Source organism: Chrysemys picta, chromosome 3, assembly GCF_011386835.1.
Source record: "Chrysemys picta bellii isolate R12L10 chromosome 3, ASM1138683v2, whole genome shotgun sequence".
NCBI lineage: Eukaryota > Metazoa > Chordata > Testudines > Emydidae > Chrysemys > Chrysemys picta.
The window spans coordinates 61,058,718-61,077,556 of NC_088793.1; the positions used below are offsets into that span (position 1 = coordinate 61,058,718).

Below are 18,839 nucleotides of genomic sequence, written 5' to 3' on the forward strand. Positions count from 1 at the left end.
ATGGCTAATGATGTGTTGTAGACACTGCAACAATCATTGCATATTTAAACCAATTATTAAATTATTATATGTGCCACTAAATAGCAGAAGAAGAAAATTTATTTGCAATGGAGTGTAATCAAGCCCAGCTACCGACAAACGTTAGTTCTGGAAAGAAAAAAGAAATCATATGGAACTAAAGTACCACTTTTTGTTGAATAAAAATAAACTTTGGGCTTCTTACCAAGCCGCCGGGCCTAAATGGAAAAATTTGACTTCAAATAACTGGAAACTGCTGACAAGGCATTTTACCAACTAAGGGAAATTAGACTTTTAATATGTTATACTCCAACTGAGAACATTTATCTAAAATAACACACTAATTTGATTTGCACCTCATGTGTGAGGTATAAGTTTGTAGGCAGATATTTTCACAAGAAGCTACCACATGAGTATCTATGGGTCTGGAGGTGGGGGAGAGAAGCAGCTGTGTTTAGAAAGTGGTGCAAAGTCCTAAGTTATTAAGATTCTGCTAAGCATTAACTAAGCTGCTACATTAGGAGTTTAGAAATATACTTAAGTTCAGTGACATTACCAGTATAATGTAATGGCTAGTAGGCATACAATTATACCTATTAGCCATGTTTAGTTTGTTTGAGAAGTATAAGTATGCAAATCACACGGTAAATCTGCTTACGTACTATTTATCTGTCATAGAGGTTTGCACTGCTTCCTATCACTAACGTATCTGAGCAATTATTCTGATCTTCTGTTTAAATGTTCAAGAATCTTAATTGCTAAATGCAGGACTGGCTCTAGACACCAGCAAAGCAAGCACGTACTTGGGGTGGCACAATTCCAGGGGCAGCATTCCGGCCACCTGTGGGTTTTTTTGTTTGTTTGTTTGTTTTTTTGCTTGGGAAGTTGCACTCTTGGGGTGGCAAATTTTTTCCTTGGGGCAGCAAAAAACCTAGAGCCAGCCCCGGCTAAATGCTCCAACAAGAAGGATTCTCATACACCTTAATAGCTCTGCTGCTTACAAGAACAGGATAGCCAAGGAAAGTAGAAAGACCATTCACAATAAGATAGGGTAAGGTCATGGTGGTGAAGCAGATGGTGGTTGTACTAGCTGGTGATGGTCTTTGGCTTGGAGCCAACAGAATCGGCATAGTCCTCTCTGTTTTCTCCCTTGTTTGGAATGGATGCCCCATAGATCACAGCGCCACTTTTTCATCCAGTCCCAGTATCACCATCACATGATGAAGTGCTCTGACTTTGAAAATTACCCAAAAGCCCCTGCCCCCAGTAACTGTGCTAGGCTCTGTGGTGTTCAATTTTGACTTCAACGGGCTTTGGCTCAGGTTCTCAATGTCTCTACAACAGTTTCCTCACTCCAATACGTCTGTTAGTCTATAAGGTGCCACAGGAGTCTTTATCGCTTTTTACAGATCCAGACTAACACGGCTACCCCTCTGATACTTTTCCTCACTTAGTATAGACAGACCCTTAGATATAAAACAGGTTCTCTTCCTTCCAGCCCTGAATCTCTGCACGTCTTCACTTTTCATACCAAGGTTTTCCATCATGCTGAGCCAGAGACACAATATCCGATTTAAGTCAGTTTCCTACACTTGCTTGGCTCTTGTCTCCTGAGCTCTCCAGCAATCATTTTTGCTCCTGAACACATGACTTAATCAGTTAAGGCTACACTTACACTACTAGCTAGGGGTGGGCGTATAAACACCAGCCAAGCTGCAGTAGCACGGGTAGCTGTAGCAGAGGCACAGCTGAGCCACGCCGAGTACAAGCCCAATTAAAACCGATGGGTCAGTACTCAGTACGGCTGGGCTGGGCCTCCGCTGCTCCTACTTGAGCTTGATCAGAACTACCCCAAGTGTATATACACCAGCAAAGGAATCACATCCATAGTTCATAGTGTGAACATAGCCTAAGGGTAAAAACCTTAACAGTCATAAAAAATAAATGCCCATATTCTGTCCTCAGTTACATACCCACAATTCCCTCTGATTTCAGTGGAAGATACACACCTCTATCAGTCCCAAAACGTATACATTTTCTATACATGTATTCAAGCTAGTTTTCAAGATTAATATGTTACCGTAAATCTCACACTGATCCATATTTCACTTAGATTAAATGTAAGTTAGATCTGAGCCAATATCCTAAGCGGTCAGAATTTAATCAACTAAGGAAACAAACGCCCTCATGCCGTGCACACACTGAACTTTTACAGCCTGATTCCTTTCTTGTTTACAACAGTGTGAATCACGAGTATCTCCACTGAAGTCAGAAGGCCAGATCCTCACATCCAGCCAAGTTCATCTCAGAGTAGGACGTGTGTGTGTGTGTGTGTGTGTGTGTGTGTGTGCGTGTGTGTGTTGGATGGGACACAGCTACCTTAATACTACTCCTGATCCAGGCCCTGCTGATGGTCAAATTGGCCTCTGGCAAAAGATAGGACAGCTACTTAAGTTGGCTGGTAATGTCTCCCTAGGGGCCATTATGCAGCTGAATACGTTGGCGTGCAGAGCACTCTGGCCACACCTCTTGTCATGTGACATAACCTGCTATGCCGGGGAAGTTGGAAGGGGGTAGAACAGAGCTTCCTGTGCCAGCTCTCTGCTAGTGGAGCATTCCTCTACATAAGGAGAGTCCTCGCTTGCCCTTTTAGGCCAGGTTGCTGGCTCTTTTGCACAGGAGGCTGAATCAAGGAGCCCTGGATCTGGTCCACCAGAGTTACACCAGCATAAAACTGATATGAAATCAGAATCAGCCCCTGAAAATCTACTCGATCTATCTATTCCAGCAATTAATTAGTTACCCAGCAACTAATTAGTTAACTATTTGATATATAATATTTAGAAAATCAGTTCAATTTTTCTTATGTAGTTAATCACTTCCTCTGAGTGGATTTGTTTTTTCCTGCAAATGGTGTACTTCCCCAGACAAGAAAATTCAAATGATTGCTCCATGGTTATCAAAAGTCACTTGCAAATGTCAGGGTGAAAAATCTTGGAATGTATCATTGAAAAAAATGCATGAGACAGCACTAAATCTCTTTGAAAGACACTGAGTCCTTGTTTCAGTCTATATGGAGAAGAACTACGTAATTCAAACATTACGGAAAGTTCCTATAATATGCTAAAAACTTCATTGTCAGGAAATGTCACTTGAGTTAGCCCCATTCACTCTGTAGGAGGTCATTCATTTCTAAAACATTCTTATGTTGCTATAGAAACAGCAAAAAAACAATAACATATACCTACTAAGAAACCACTATTCATTTCCTGGCCAAAAAAAAAGCCAAGCTCTTAGAAATGGATACAGCAGAAGAGTCCCTGAAACTAGAAAGTGAATCAACTATGATGAATCCTCACATCCCAATTCTCACAGCATTAAAAGAAATGGCAGAACTGGGCTGTATAACATTTAAATGGAAAGACTTTCATACTAAGGGGGGGAAAGACCATTATTTAATCCCCAATAAAGAATATCTCCTGAGTATAGTAAAATATGCAGTTCTTGTTGTTTACATTACACTAATCTACATTATAAGTATTGGGTCAGATTCTGATCTCAGCTTCACTGAGGTTTAAAGCATGATGGGCTGAACCCTCTCCTGGCGTAAAACCTGGCACAGCTCATTTACTTCAATCGAGTTATGTCAGTTTACACCTGCAGAGATTCTGGCCCAGTAACGTCTCTAACATAAGTGGAGTTGCTCTTGAATTACTGTGGTGCAAGCAAGATCAGAATGGGGCCCATTGTATCTTGTTCTGATAAACAACTATGAATGCTTTTTTTGGTGACATTGCTCTCAAGTTCATATTTCAAATGAACTCCTCTGCTTTAGACGCCTGATGCATTCACCCTCACCAGCAGTAGCTGTGATATCCTTAAGGCAGTTCTCAAAAATCCTAGCTTCCAGCAACAGGGTGCTCATAAAATAGATTTTCATCTTCCAAAGCATGAAGACATAGATTAGGACTAAACGTACCTGTATAGACTGCCTGACCTAGAGAGAAATTTGTTTTTCTTTAAAAACTGCAAACTATTATCTGTTCAAGTTAAGCTATTAAACAGCCTGTGTACAGTATGTTCTTGTTATCTGACAATATGCCTCTGGGCAGAAAAGGAAACTCTTGCCAGGCCTGCTCTTACCACCCCCTTTCCCAGGGGAAAACAGATTAGAAAAACAGTAGCTCTCAGAAACAGTTGATTGTTAGCTATCGACTGGATTTCCACTCCCCACCCTCACTGTGTTCACCATTATATCCTATTTCTGGGGTATGAGGTGGTTTTGGCTGAGTTGATGTAACAAAATAAAATGGACAACTCAGTGTGTTGCTGGGGGAATCTTTCTGCGGGTTTTCTTAAGTCTCGTCTGTATGTCAACTTGTGATTTGTGTTGTGTCACTGGGACAGAGAGTTAGGGAACAGCAGCAGACGTAGCTCTCCAGTCACTGCAACTGCTATTAGTTGCCTGGGAGTAAATCTGACAATGATAGCTGTGCCTAACTGAGAGATTGGGAACAAGCTGGAGAGAGCTACAAGGCTAATTAACACATTAGCCCAGAACGTAGAAAAGGCACCGAAAGGAAGTGCCAGGGTGGAGACAGAACCAGAAAGAGGCAGGCTCTCAGAGTCAGTCCCACGAGAGATCTCTGAGGGCAAGATCTCCAACCTCTCCTACCCTTGGTCTAAGGGGCTGAGGGTGATATGCTATTGTAGATCAGGTGTTGCACAATGCTGTGAAAATGGTGGGGAAACACTGTAAATAAGCCACATGTGGTGTTTACAAGCAAAGAGTATCCACATGGTCTGCATAGGCAGAGGAAGATAGGTGAGAAGGAGCCTCATCCTGTTATAATCACCAAAAATAATGAAGAATACTGTTAGTGTTGCATGAAAAACAAGATGGCCCTGCTTAGGTGCCTCCACGGCCACACATCCTGTTTCACTAGCTGAATTGTGTGGTTGGTTTAATTTTCTTTTCCTTTTTGCAGTTTCATTTCTGTCGCATTTAAAATTCAATACAATTCTATTTAGCTACTGGTAAGGGAAAACTTCTACCAGCCACTTCTGTGAGTTGAAGGGAAGCCAAAACAGTCAAATCCTGGCTGGGGAAAGAGGGATGGCTCACCCCCTTCAAACCTACCAGTGCCATCCAACCAGAGCTTTGTGGTGTCAGGCCCATATATTTTAGAGAGAGGATGAGTATGGAGCAACTTCTGCAGCATTCTCACCTCTGGATCCTGCAGCTATCCAGTCAAGGGCTGATGCAGTTTAAACATTTTTATCCTCCACAAACTTTCCTCTGACTGTTACTCCTCACCAACGGGTGCACTCAGACAATGAATAAAAGAGGCTGAAGACCTGTGCTCTAAAAACAGCCCTAGGACTACTGTCAACCTTCTCAGATCTGTATGAATGGGGCACGAAGAAAACCTGCTTATTCCATGGGGTAGGGAACCACCTCCCCACCCCATCCCCAACAAAACAGTAAGGAAGAAACCCATGTCCCCTACACAGGAATAAATTCCATAGAATGGAATATGGCCATCCATTTCTAATTTCCCATGTGCTTACTTCTTCCTTCTCTACTGTCTTTGAACAATTTATAAAACACTGGGCCTCTGGAATGTGTTTATCCTTGGACTGGATCAGATAGCTATGCAAACATTTTTTATAGCTGAGATTAACTGGAGTTCTTTGAAAAACTTTGCACCTGAACTATTTTAGAAGGATAAAAGATGAGGCCAGTGCAGACCAAGTCCTGGGAAAGATAAAAGGAAAGGGAAGGGAAAACAGGAAGAGATCCAAATGGTAAACAAGGACTGCAACTAGCACAGCAACTGAATATTTTTGAGGGGTTTTTTTCCTCAGGGAGACTCCTAGAAAGGACAAGCTTTACCTTTTCTCAATTGCCTCATTTATTTTTCTTATTATTTCTCAACCTTCCCTCCTTGGACTAACCACTTTATTTCTTTGTAATGATCAGGGATTTGAAATGCTTTTCCAAACATTAAACCCAGATAGCAAAGACCTTATTTATTTTGATGGTGGGGCGCCACAGGCACAGGGAGGCATATATAAATAAATAAACGAATGATTATATAATATCTATCAATAATTACCTTCAAGTGTTTCTCCTTGCCCAGGGAGGGCGTCCCCTGGTCCAGATGCATACAAGGCAGTCACGGACAGTGCATACCTGGTGCCTTGTTCTAAATCTCTCAGCACTGTAGTGGTAGAATCACCCCTTGTGGTTACCTCCTTGGTATCACCTCCAGCCACTGGAGTATACGTTATACGGTACCGCTGTACTTTGCCAGGTGCTGCACTCCAAGATAACTTCATTGTGGATGTTGTAGCATCAGAAACTCTCAAATTTCTTGGACTTCCTCGGGCTATACATGTGAAAAGACATTGAAAGCATATCATAAAACAAGCCTCGTTTCTTTCTTTCTTTTAAGATCATTAGAAGAGAGATACATGCTTAAGTGATTTCCTGGATCAGTTCCAGACTGCTCAGCAAATTCCAGGATTCAGTCCAGAACATTGATCTAAGACCTGAAAGGAATTTTTTAAATACAACTTCACAAGAAGTTATTCCCTAACGTAAATTAGAACTTTTGGATATTTTTAAGTGTTTTTGAAACTACCATGATATAATACTTAATTTTGATAAAACTCTATTGAACATCCATGATATAGTAAAGCTTTTGGTACCATCATGATAACATGCGTCCTTCCCCATCTCCCGTGAATACACATATCCATTAAGGTGTAGCCTGAGGACTCTAAGTTTTGACTTCCTACTACAAAGACTCAGGCTCAATCCTGGAATTTGCTGAGCACTTTTGATCTGATCCAGCAAATCACTTAAGCATGTCAATGTGCTGCAGTATGAATGGAACACAAAAAAAACGTGCTTATTCCATGGGGTGAAGACCCCTCCATGAAGACACCTCCGCATCCCATCCCCAACAAAACCATAAGGAAGAAATCCATGTCCCCTACACAGGAATAACTTCCATAGTATGGAATATTGCCCTCCATTTCTAATTTCTCATGTGCTAAATTCTTCCTTCTCGACCATCTTTGAACAGTTTATAAAACACTGGAATGTGTTTATCCTTGGACTGGATCAGATAGCTATGCAAACATTTTATATAGCTGAGATTATCTGGAGTTCTATGGAAAACTTTGCACCTCAATTTTTTTAGTAAAGAAAAGATGGGGCAAGTGCAGACCAAGTCCTGGGAAAGATAAAAGGGAAGGGAAGGGAAAACAGGAAGAGATCCCAAATGGTGAACAAGGACTTCAACTAACACAGCGACTGAATGTTTTGTGGGGGGGTTCCTCACGGAGACTCCTAAAAAGGACAAGCCTGTCCCACAAGCCTCAACACACTGTAGAACATTTATGTGTTGCAATGGGGAGGGAAAGGACAGATTTGAAAAAACAGGGAAGTGGGATTAGTAAATGCAACAATATACTTTGGAGAGACCTCAAGAAAAAGAAGCTGTTGCCTTAAGTCACTACGTCTACACAGCGAACACCTGTGGCTGGCCCAGATCAGCTGACCCGGGCTAGCGAGGCTCAGGCTGCAGGGCTGTAAAACCCCTTTGTAAACATTTGGGCTCGGGCTGGAGATCAAATTCTGGGATCCCATGAGGGGGTGACAATTTTTAGCCCCGTAGCTCGAGACCTGCGAGCCCAACTCAGTTGACCCAGGCCAACAGTGGGTCTTTTATTCCAGTGTAGATGTATCCAAAGGGCCCTATTGCCTATACATTAGAATTCCATGGAATCATGGGAAAGTTTGGATTTTTCCTTTTGTTTCCTTCCATCATGACTAAACAAGAACAGGAGATACATTTTTAGATTATTTTATCCACTCTTGTTTCGTTAGCTTTACCTTTTCTCAATTGCCTCATTTATTTTTCTTATTATTTCTCAACCTTCCCTCCATGGACGAACCATTTTATTTCTTGGTACTGATCAGGAAAAAAACATATTTGAAACGCTATTCCAAACTTTAAACCCAGATAGCAAAGTCTTTGTTTATTTTGATGGCAGGCAGGGGGTGCCTTGGGGAGGCATTGATTTCTCCAGGAGTAAAGGTCTGTGCCAATTTGATTCTCAAAACTTTCATGTCACAATATAGTATTGTTATTTTTCATATGGCTTTCTCTTATTTGAGAAACTGAGATATATAAAAGGGCACTGCATTTACTGATATTCACATTTATTACAAGATGACTTCACTATTATAGGTTTTACTCTGCTGCTGTCATCTTGCAAAGGATCTAGAGCTGAGTACTGAGATTTACTACATTAGACACATTGGCTCTTTTCCTTTTGTTCCTGCACTGGCAAAAGAGTGATCTTAAAATCTGGACTTTGTGCTTTTATATAAAACCACCCCTGAGAGAAGGCCCGTTTATCAATTTGAAATTCTTAAATTCTAAACCACAACCAGATTTTTTTTCCTATTCTTCTTATCCTTAATCATTTACATTGCATTAGTACACATAGGCATGACGCATATTTTCACTTCTTTAGAAACTTCAGGAACATGATGCAATTTAAAGCACCTAAAATGTACGCAAATAAATGAATGATTATATAATATCTATCAATAATTACCTTCAAGTGTTTCTCCTTGCCCAGGGAGGGCGTCCCCTGGTCCAGATGCATACAAGGCAGTCACGGACAGTGCATACCTGGTGCCTTGTTCTAAATCTCTCAGCACTGTAGTGGTAGAATCACCCCTTGTGGTTACCTCCTTGGTATCACCTCCAGCCACTGGAGTATACGTTATACGGTACCGCTGTACTTTGCCAGGTGCTGCACTCCAAGATAACTTCATTGTGGATGTTGTAGCATCAGAAACTCTCAAATTTCTTGGACTTCCTCGGGCTATACATGTGAAAAGACATTGAAAGCATATCATAAAACAAGCCTCGTTTCTTTCTTTCTTTTAAGATCATTAGAAGAGAGATAGCATACATGCTTAAGTGATTCCCTGGATCAGTTTCAGACTGCTCAGCAAATTCCAGGATTCAGTCCAGAGCATTGATCTAAGACCTGAAAGGAATTTTTTAAATACAATTTCACAAGAAGTTATTCCCTAACGTAAATTAGAGCTTTTGGATATTTTTTAAATGTTTTTGAAACTACTATGATATAATACTTAATTTTGATAAAACTCTATTGAACATCCATGATATAGTAAAGCTTTTGGTACCATCATGATAACATGCGTCCTTCCCCATCTCCCGTGAATACACATATCCATTAAGATGTAGCCTGAGGACTCTAAGTTTTGACTTCCTACTACAAAGACTCAGGCTCAATCCTGGAATTTGCTGAGCACTTTTGATCTGATCCAGCAAATCACTTAAGCATGTCAATGGGCTGCAGTATGAATGGAGCACAAAAAACACGTGCTTATTCCATGGGGTGAAGACCCCTCCATGAAGACACCTCCCCATCCCATCCCCAACAAAACCGTAAGGAAGAAATCCATGTCCCCTACACAGGAATAACTTCCATAGTATGGAATATTGCCCTCCATTTCTAATTTCTCATGTGCTAAATTCTTCCTTCTCGACCATCTTTGAACAGTTTATAATACACTGGGCCTCTGGAATGTGTTTATCCTTGGACTGGATCAGATAGCTATGCAAACATTTTATATAGCTGAGATTATCTGGAGTTCTATGGAAAACTTTGCACCTCAATTTTTTTAGTAAAGAAAAGATGGGGCAAGTGCAGACCAAGTCCTGGGAAAGATAAAAGGGAAGGGAAGGGAAAACAGGAAGAGATCCCAAATGGTGAACAAGGACTTCAACTAACACAGCGACTGAATGTTTTGTGGGGGGGTTCCTCACGGAGACTCCTAAAAAGGACAAGCCTGTCCCACAAGGCTCAACACACTGTAGAACATTTATGTGTTGCAATAGGGAGGGAAAGGACAGATTTGAAAGACCAGGGAAGCGGGATTAGTAAATGCAACAATATACTTTGGAGAGACCTCAAGAAAAAGAAGCTGTTGCCTTAAGTCACTACGTCTACACAGCGAACACCTGTGGCTGGCCCAGATCAGCTGACTTGGGCTACCGGGGCTCAGGCTGCAGGGCTGTAAAGCAACTTTGTAAATGTTTGAGCTCAGACTAGAGCTCAAATTTGGGGATCCCTTGAGGGGGCAGCAATTTTTAGCCCCGTAGCTCGAGACCTGCAAGCACAACTCAGTTGACCCAGGCCAGCCGTGGGTCTTTTTTTCCAGTATAGATGTTCCCAAAGGGCCCTATTCATTAGAATTCCATGGAGTCACTGGAGAGTTTGCATTTTCCTTTTGTTTCCTTCCACCATGACTAAACAGTAGCAGGATATACATTTTTAGATATTTTTATCCTCTCTTGTTTCGCTAGCTTTACCTTTTCTCAATTGCCTTATTTATTTTTCTTATTATTTCTCAATCTTCCCTCCATGGACTAACCATTCTATTTCTTGGTATTGATCAGGGGGAAAAAACACATTTGAAACATTATTCCAAACATTAAACCCAGATAGCAAAGACCTTATTTATTTTGATAGTGGGTGGAGGGGGCACCTTGGAGAGGCATAGATTTCTCCCGGAGTTAATGTCTGTGCCAATTTTAGCACCAAGTAGATAGTCAAGCCATCCAAGTATGCCACTAGTTACATGTTCATCTCATTTCAGAAGCTGATATGATTTATGCAATATTTCAGCTACATCCTACCATCTTCGTCTTAAATTCATGAGTAACATGACAGTGCACTTTTAGTCTTAGCTCCAAAAGATATTTTCATTTGTCTCCAAAACTGTTGTGCTCTTAGTCTTATCTTCTTTACCTGGAAAGGTTTTGTCTAAATATCCACAAAGTTTCAAGGAAATTGAAAGGAAAGGAATTTTTTAAATACAACTTCACAAGAAGTTATTCCCTAATGTAAATTAGTGCTTTAGGATATTTTTAAGTGTTTTTGAAACTACCATGACATAATACTTATATTGATCTCATAGAACTGGAAGGGACCCTGAAAGGTCATCAAGTCCAGCCCCCTGCATTCACTAGCAGGACCAAGTACTGATTTTGCCCCAGATCCATAAGGGGCCCCCTCAAGGATTAAACTCACAACCCTGGGTTTAGCAGGCCAATGCTCAAACCACTGAGCTAGCCCTCCCCCCTTAATTTTGATAATAACATAAGAACCGCATCAGACCAAAGGTCCATCTAGCCCAGTATCCTGTCTATCGACAGTGGCCAATGCCAGGTGCCCCAGAGGGAGTGAACCTAACAGGCAATGATCAAGTGATCTCTCTTCTGCCATCCATCTCCATCCTCTGACAAACAGAGGCTAGGGACACCATTCCTTACCCATCCTGGCTAATAGCCATTAATGGACTTAACCACTATGAATTTATCCAGTTCTCTTTTAAACGCTGTTATAGTCCTAGCCTTCACAACCTCCTCAGATAAGGAGTTCCACAAGTTGACTGTACGCTGCGTGAAGAAGAACTTCCTTTTATTTGTTTTAAACCTGCTGCCTATTAATTTCATTTGGTGACCCCATGTTCTTGTATTATGGGAATAAGTAAATAACTTTTCCTTATCCACTTTCTCCACATCACTCATGATTTTATATACCTCTATTATATCCCCCCTTAGTCTCCTCTTTTCCAAGCTGAAGAGTCCTAGCCTCTTTAATCTCTCCTCATATGGGACCCGTTCCAAACCCCTAATCATTTTAGTTGCCCTTTTCTGAACCTTTTCTAGTGCCAGTATATCTTTTTTGAGATGAGGAGACCACATCTGAATGCAGTATTCGAGATGTGGGCGTACCATTGATTTATATAAGGGCAATAATATATTCTCAGTCTTATGCTCTATCCCCTTTTTAATGATTCCTAACATCCTGTTTGCTTTTTTGATCGCCTCTGCACATTGCATGGACATTTTCAGAGAACTATCCACGATGACTCCAAGATCTTTTTCCTGACTCGTTGTAGCTAAATTAGCCCCCATCGTATTGTATGTATAGTTGGGGTTATTTTTTCCAATGTGCATTCTTTACATTTATCCACATTAAATTTCATTTGCCATTTTGTTGCCCAATCACTTAATTTTTTGAGATCTTTTTGAAGTTCTTCACAGTCTGCTTTGGTCTTAACTATCTTGAGCAGTTTAGTATCATCTGCAAACTTTGCCACCTCACTGTTTACCCCTTTCTCCAGATCATTTATGAATAAGTTGAATAGGATTGGTCGGAAGACTGACCCTTGGGGAACACCACTAGTTACCCCTCTCCATTCTGAGAATTTACCATTAATTCCTACCCTTTGTTCCCTGTCTTTTAGCCTGTTCTCAGTCCATGAAAGGACCTTCCCTTTTATCCCATTACAGCTTAATTTACGTAAGAGCCTTTGGTGAGGGACCTTGTCAAAGGCTTTCTGGAAATCTAAGTACACTATGTCCACTGGATCCCCCTTGTCCACATGTTTGTTGACCCCTTCAAAGAACTCTAATAGATTAGTAAGACACAATTTCCCTTTACAGAAACCATGTTGACTATTGCTCAACAGTTTAGGTTTTTCTATGTGTCTGACAATTTTACTCTTAACTATTGTTTCAACTAATTTGCCCGGTACCGACGTTAGACTTACCAGTCTGTAATTGCCGGGATCACCTCTAGAGCCCTTTTTAAATATTGGTGTTACATTAGCTAACTTCCAGTCATTGGGTACAGTAGCCGATTTAACGGACAGGTTACAAACCTTAGTTAATAGTTCCGCAACTTCACATTTGAGTTCTTTCAGAACTCTTGGGTGAATGCCATCTGGTCCCGGTGACATGTTAATGTTGAGTTTATCAATTAATTCCAAAACCTCCTCTCGTGACACTTCAATCTGTGACAATTCCTCAGATTTGTCACCTACAAAAGCCGGCTCAGGTTTGGGAATCTCCCTAACATCCTCAGCCGTGAAGACTGAAGCAAAGAATCCATTTAGTTTCTCCGCAATGACTTTATCGTCTTTAAGCGCTCCTTTTGTATCTCAATCATCAAGGGGCCCCACTGGTTGTTTAGCAAGCTTCCTGCTTCTGATGTACTTAAAAAATATTTTGTTATTACCTTTTGAGTTTTTGGCTAGCCGTTCTTCAAACTCCTCTTTGGCTTGTCTTATTACATTCTTGCACTTAATTTGGCAGTGTTTATGCTCCTTTCTATTTGCCTCACTAGGATTTGACTTCCACTTTTTAAAGGAAGTCTTTTTATCTCTCACTGCTTCTTTTACATGGTTGTTAAGCCACGGTGGCTCTTTTTTAGGTCTCTTACTGTGTTTCTGAATTTGGGGTATACATTGAAGTTGGGCCTCTATTATGGTGTCTTTAAAAAGCGCCCATGCAGCTTGCAGGGATTTCACTTTAGTCACTGTACCTTTTAACTTCTGTTTAACTAACCCCCTCATTTTTGCATAGTTCCCCCTTTTGAAATTAAATGCCACTGTGTTGGGCTGTTGAGATGTTCTTCCCACCACAGGGATGCTGAATGCTATTGTAGGTCCTGTTATAGTTACCTCTTGGACCAGCTTCTGCGCTCCACTCAGGACTAAATCTAGAGTTGCCTCTCCCCTTGTGGGTTCCCGTACCAGCTGCCCCATGAAGCAGTCATTTAAAGTATCGAGAAATTTTATCTCTGCATTTCGTCCTAAAGTGAAATATTCCCAGTCAATATGGGGATAATTGAAATCCCCCACTATTACTGAGTTCTTAATTTTGATAGCCTCTCTAATGTCCCTTAGCATTTCATCATCACTATCACTGTCCTGGTCAGGCGATTGATAATAGATCCCTAATGTAATATTCCTATTAGCGCATCAAATTTCTATACATAGAGATTCTATGGAACATGTGGATTCACTTAAGATTTTGCCCCAGATCCATAAGTGGATAAATCACATTTGAACATTCATGATATAGTAAAACTTTTGGTACCATCATGATAACATGCTCCCTGCCCCATCTCTCATGGCCACACATGTATGTTAGGATGTAATCTGTGGACTCTAAGTTCTGACTTCCCACTACAAAAACTCAGGGCTCAATCCTGGAATTTGCTGAGCACTCTTGAACTGATCCAGCAAATCATTTAAGCATGTCAATGGATTGCAATATGAAAGGGGCACGAAAAAACCCTCCTTATTCCATGGGATGGGGGAAGACACCTCCCCACCCCATCCCCAACAAAACAGTATGGAAGAAATCCATATCCCCTACACAGGAATAACTTCCATAGTATGGAATATTGCCCTCCATTTCTAATTTCTCATGTGCTAAATTCTTCCTTCTCGACCATCTTTGAACAGTTTATAAAACACTGGGCCTCTGGAATGTGTTTATCCTTGGACTGGATCAGATAGCTATGTAAACATTTTATATAGCTGAGATTATCTGGAGTTCTTTGAAAAACTTTGCCCCTCAATTTTTTTAGTGAAGAGAAGATGGGGCAAGTGCAGACCAAGTCCTGGGAAAGATAAAAGGAAAGAGAAGAGAAAAGAGGAAGCGATCCAAATGGTGAACAAGGACTGCAACTAGCACAGCAACTGAATGTTTTGTGCGGGGGTTTCCTCAGGGAGACGCCTAAAAAGGACAAGTCTGTCCCACAAGCCTCAACACGCTGTAGAACATTTATGTGTTGCAATGGGGAGGAAAAGGACAGATTTGAAAAAACAGGGAAGTGGGATTAGTAAATGCAACAATATACTTTGGAGAGACCTCAAGAAAAAGAAGCTGTTGCCTTAAGTCACTACGTCTACACAGCGAACACCTGCGGCTGGCCCAGATCACCTGACTTGGGCTATCGAGGCTCAGGCTGCAGGGCTGTAAAGCAACTTTGTAAATGTTTGAGCTCAGACTAGAGCTCAAATTTGGGGATCCCTTGAGAGGGCAGCAATTTTTAGCCCCGTAGCTCGAGACCTGCAAGCACAACTCAGTTGACCCAGGCCAGCCGTGGGTCTTTTATTCCAGTGTAGATGTATCCAAAGGCCCCTATTGCCTATACATTAGAATTCCATGGAATCACAGGAAAGTTTGGATTTTTCCTTTTTCCTTCCACCATGACTAAACAAGAGCAGGAGATACAGTTAAAGATTGTTTTATCCACCCTTGTTTCATTAGCTTTACCTTTTCTCAATTGCCTCATTTATTTTTCTTATTATTTCTCAACCTTCCCTCCTTGGACTAACCACTTTATTTCTTTGTAATGATCAGGGATTTGAAATGCTTTTCCAAACATTAAACCCAGATAGCAAAGACCTTATTTATTTTGATGATGGGGCACCAGAGGCCCAGGGAGGCATTGATTTCTCCAGTAATTAATGTCTGTGCCAATTTTTGCACCAAGAGGATAGACAAACCATCCAAGTATGCTGCTAGTTACATTTTCACCTCATTTCAGAAGCTGATGTGACTTACGTAATATTTCAGCTACATCCTACCATCTTCATCTTAAATTCATGGGTAACATGACTTAATTTTAAGTGCACTTCTAGTATTAGCTCCTAAAGATACTTTCATTTGTCTCCAAAATTGTTGTGCTCTTATTCTTACCTTCTTTACCTGGATAGGTTTTGTCTAAATATCCTCAAATTTCCAATTTACTATTTTAAATAAAATACAGTACCATTCAGTGAGCACGTGCCCGATGTCGATCCTTATAGATCTTTGTTACATTAGACACATTTACTCTTTTCCTTTTGTTCCTGCACTGTCAAAACCGTGATGTTAAAATCTGGGCTGGGTGCTTTTATATAAAACCACTCCGGAGATAAGGCCCGTTTATCAATTTGAAATTCTTAAAAGCTAAATCACAACCAGTTTCTTTTTCATATTCTTCTTATCCTTATTCATTTACGTTGCAGTAGTGCACATAGGCATGACTCATATTTTCACTTCTGTAGAAACTTCAGGAACATGGTGCAATTTAAAGCACCTAAAACGTAACCAAATAAATGAATATTTATATACTATCTAAAAATAATTACCTTCAAGTGTTTCTCCTTGCCCGGGGAGGGCGTCCCCTGGTCCAGACGCATACAAGGCAGTTACGGACAGTGCATATCTGGTGCCTTGTTCTAAATCTCTCAGCACTGTAGTGGTAGTATCACCCCTTATGGTTACCTCCTGGGCTTCACCTCCGGCCACTGGGGTATACGTTATACGGTACCACTCTACTTTGCCAGGTGCTGCACTCCAAGTTAACTTCATTGTGGATGTTGTAGCATCAGAAACTCTCAGATTTCTTGGACTTCCTCGGGCTATACATGTGAAAAGATGTTAAAAGTGTTTTTGAAATTACTATGATATAATACTTAATTTTGATAAATCACTTTTGAACATTCATGATATAGTAAAGCTTTTAGTACCATCATGATAACATGTTCCCTTCCCCATCTCCCTTGGGTGCACACGTCTGTTAGAATGTAGCCTGTGGACTCTAAATTCTCACTTTCTACAACAACTCCTCAGGGGTCAATTCTGGAATTTACTGAGTACTCTTGAACTGAAAATCACTTAAACTTCTCAATGGGCTCCAGAATGAATGGGGCACAAAAAAAAACCATTTATTTATTACATTAGTGAGATTTATTACATTGGTCACATTTACTCCTTTCCTTTTGTTCCTACACTGGCAAAACAGTGATCTTAAATTTTGGGCTGGGTGCTTTTATATAAAACCACCCCTGAGATAAGGCCCATTTATCAATTTGAAATTCTTAAATTCTAAACCACAACCAGTTTCTTTTTCATATTCTTCTTATCCTTATTCATTTACATTGCAGTAGTGCACAAAGGCCTGACTCAGAATTGAGGCCCTTTGTTGCTAGGTGATATACAAACAGAACGGTAATCTAAACTCCTTAGCCCCCTTTTACTTCTGAGATTAAACTTTGATCTTCTGGTGACTATGCAGTTTACATTTCGGTTTCTGCTGTGTTTTCCATACTCCTCTCAATATTTGGAACCTTATCTCACAGCATTGCTGGGAAGTCCTTGTTTCAGGGCCTTATTTTCATCTGCCTTAAGAGCCCTTCATACTGCTCTCACAGTGTAAAAGGGACCAAATGTAAATGAGAAGTAAGCCCTTAACGTATTCAAGGGTGAGATTAACAATTCCCTTTTAGTTTATTTTATGGATGTGAACTACATTCATTTGCTGTTATTTTACCTCCTAGGGACATCAAGATACACCCCTGACCAGCACAGAACATAGCCACGTTTCCTTTCAAAGCCTAGTGGCAAAGTTGTCCCACCCATTGACAATTATTGGATGACAATGAGAATGTTCAGACAGCAAGTAGCAGCATCTACATCTGGGAAGTTCTCCACAGCAAGGCAGAGAGACATCATCCTACCATCCATATAAGGAAACCTATGTCTCCTGCTTATTCCTGCCAGGGTTCTGTTAGCATTTATTTCCAGGCTCTAGCTCTTATTGGTCACAAACAGCTGTGTTCCATTCTCTCTATGCATAGGCTATCTGTTGCTCATTTTATGTGACCCTGAATGTCTTACATTTAGAGTAAACGTCATTTCCAACCAGAGTTTCAATACAGGTTAAAGCTCTGCCCATGTTTTCAATCGGACAAGACTTTTTAACACCAAGATAATAAAAATGATCTGTCACCAAACTGTTCCCGAGTTCACAGCCAGCTGCATCCCGTAAGGCAGAGACCTATACTGAGGTTGGTTTGGAGGCGCACAGCCCCAGCTGTGCAAGTCACTTAGTCCAAAGCTTCCAGGAGCCCAGAGGATATTTTACCAATGCAACACACTTTTCCAGGAGGCATAGTGGGATCCTCCTGTCCAGTGAACATTCCCCACCTCTACCTGTCCTCTCTAGTGGATGCTAGCCTTAGATAGTCCTTGTGCTGTGAGTAGAGGGATGACAACTGTGCTTGATTTACAAGGATGGTCACAAAGGGAAGAAGGGAGGTTCTTAGGCATATTTTTTATTCAGAGTTTTACTTCTGTAGAAACTTCAGGAACATGGTGCAATTTAAAGCACTTAAAATGTAACCAAATAAATGAATGATTATATACTATCTAAAAATAATTACCTTCAAGTGTTTCTCCTTGCCCAGGGAGGGCGTCCCCTGCTCCAGATGCATATAAGGCAGTCACAGATAGTGCATATCTGGTGCCGTGTTCTAAATCTCTCAGCACTGTAGTGGTGGTATCACCCCTTATTGTTACCTCCTTGGTATCACCTCCAGCCACTGGAGTATATGTTACAAGGTATCGCTGTACTTTTCCAGGTGCTGCACTCCAAGATAACTTCATTGTGGATATTGTAGCATCAGAAACTCTCAGATTTCTTGGAGTCCCTAGGACTATACATGTTAAAAGATATTGAAAGCATATCATGAAACAAGCCTCATTTCTTTCTTTCTTTTAAGATCATTATAAGAGAGATAGCATACACGCTTAAGTGATTTGCTGGATCAGTTCCAGACTGCTCAGGAAATTCCAGGATTTAGTCCAGAGCATTGATCTAAGACCTGAAGGGAATTTTTTAAATATAACTTCACAAGAAGTTATTCCCTGAGACAAATTAGTGCTTTTTTGTTATTTTAAAGTGTTTTTTGAAATTACCATGATATAATAAACATTCGTGATATAGTCCAACTTTTTGAACCATGATAACATTTTTTGCCCATTTCCCATGGACACAGTTGTCCATTAAGGTGTAGCCTGTGAACTCTCAGTTCTCACTTTCTACTACAAATACTCAGGACCCAATACTGG

At 40.7% G+C, this 18,839-nt stretch overlaps 1 protein-coding gene across 1 annotated transcript in view; it reads right to left on the reverse strand.

Annotated features, from left to right (window-relative positions):
- Window positions 1-18,839, reverse strand: part of COL12A1 (collagen type XII alpha 1 chain) — a 137,400-nt gene that overhangs the window by 89,269 nt on the left and 29,292 nt on the right. Inside the window, 4 exon segments of the mRNA XM_065588059.1 lie at window positions 6,138-6,410; window positions 8,656-8,928; window positions 16,076-16,348; window positions 18,152-18,424. Of these exon segments, the coding sequence (XP_065444131.1) occupies window positions 6,138-6,410; window positions 8,656-8,928; window positions 16,076-16,348; window positions 18,152-18,424 (1,092 nt within the window).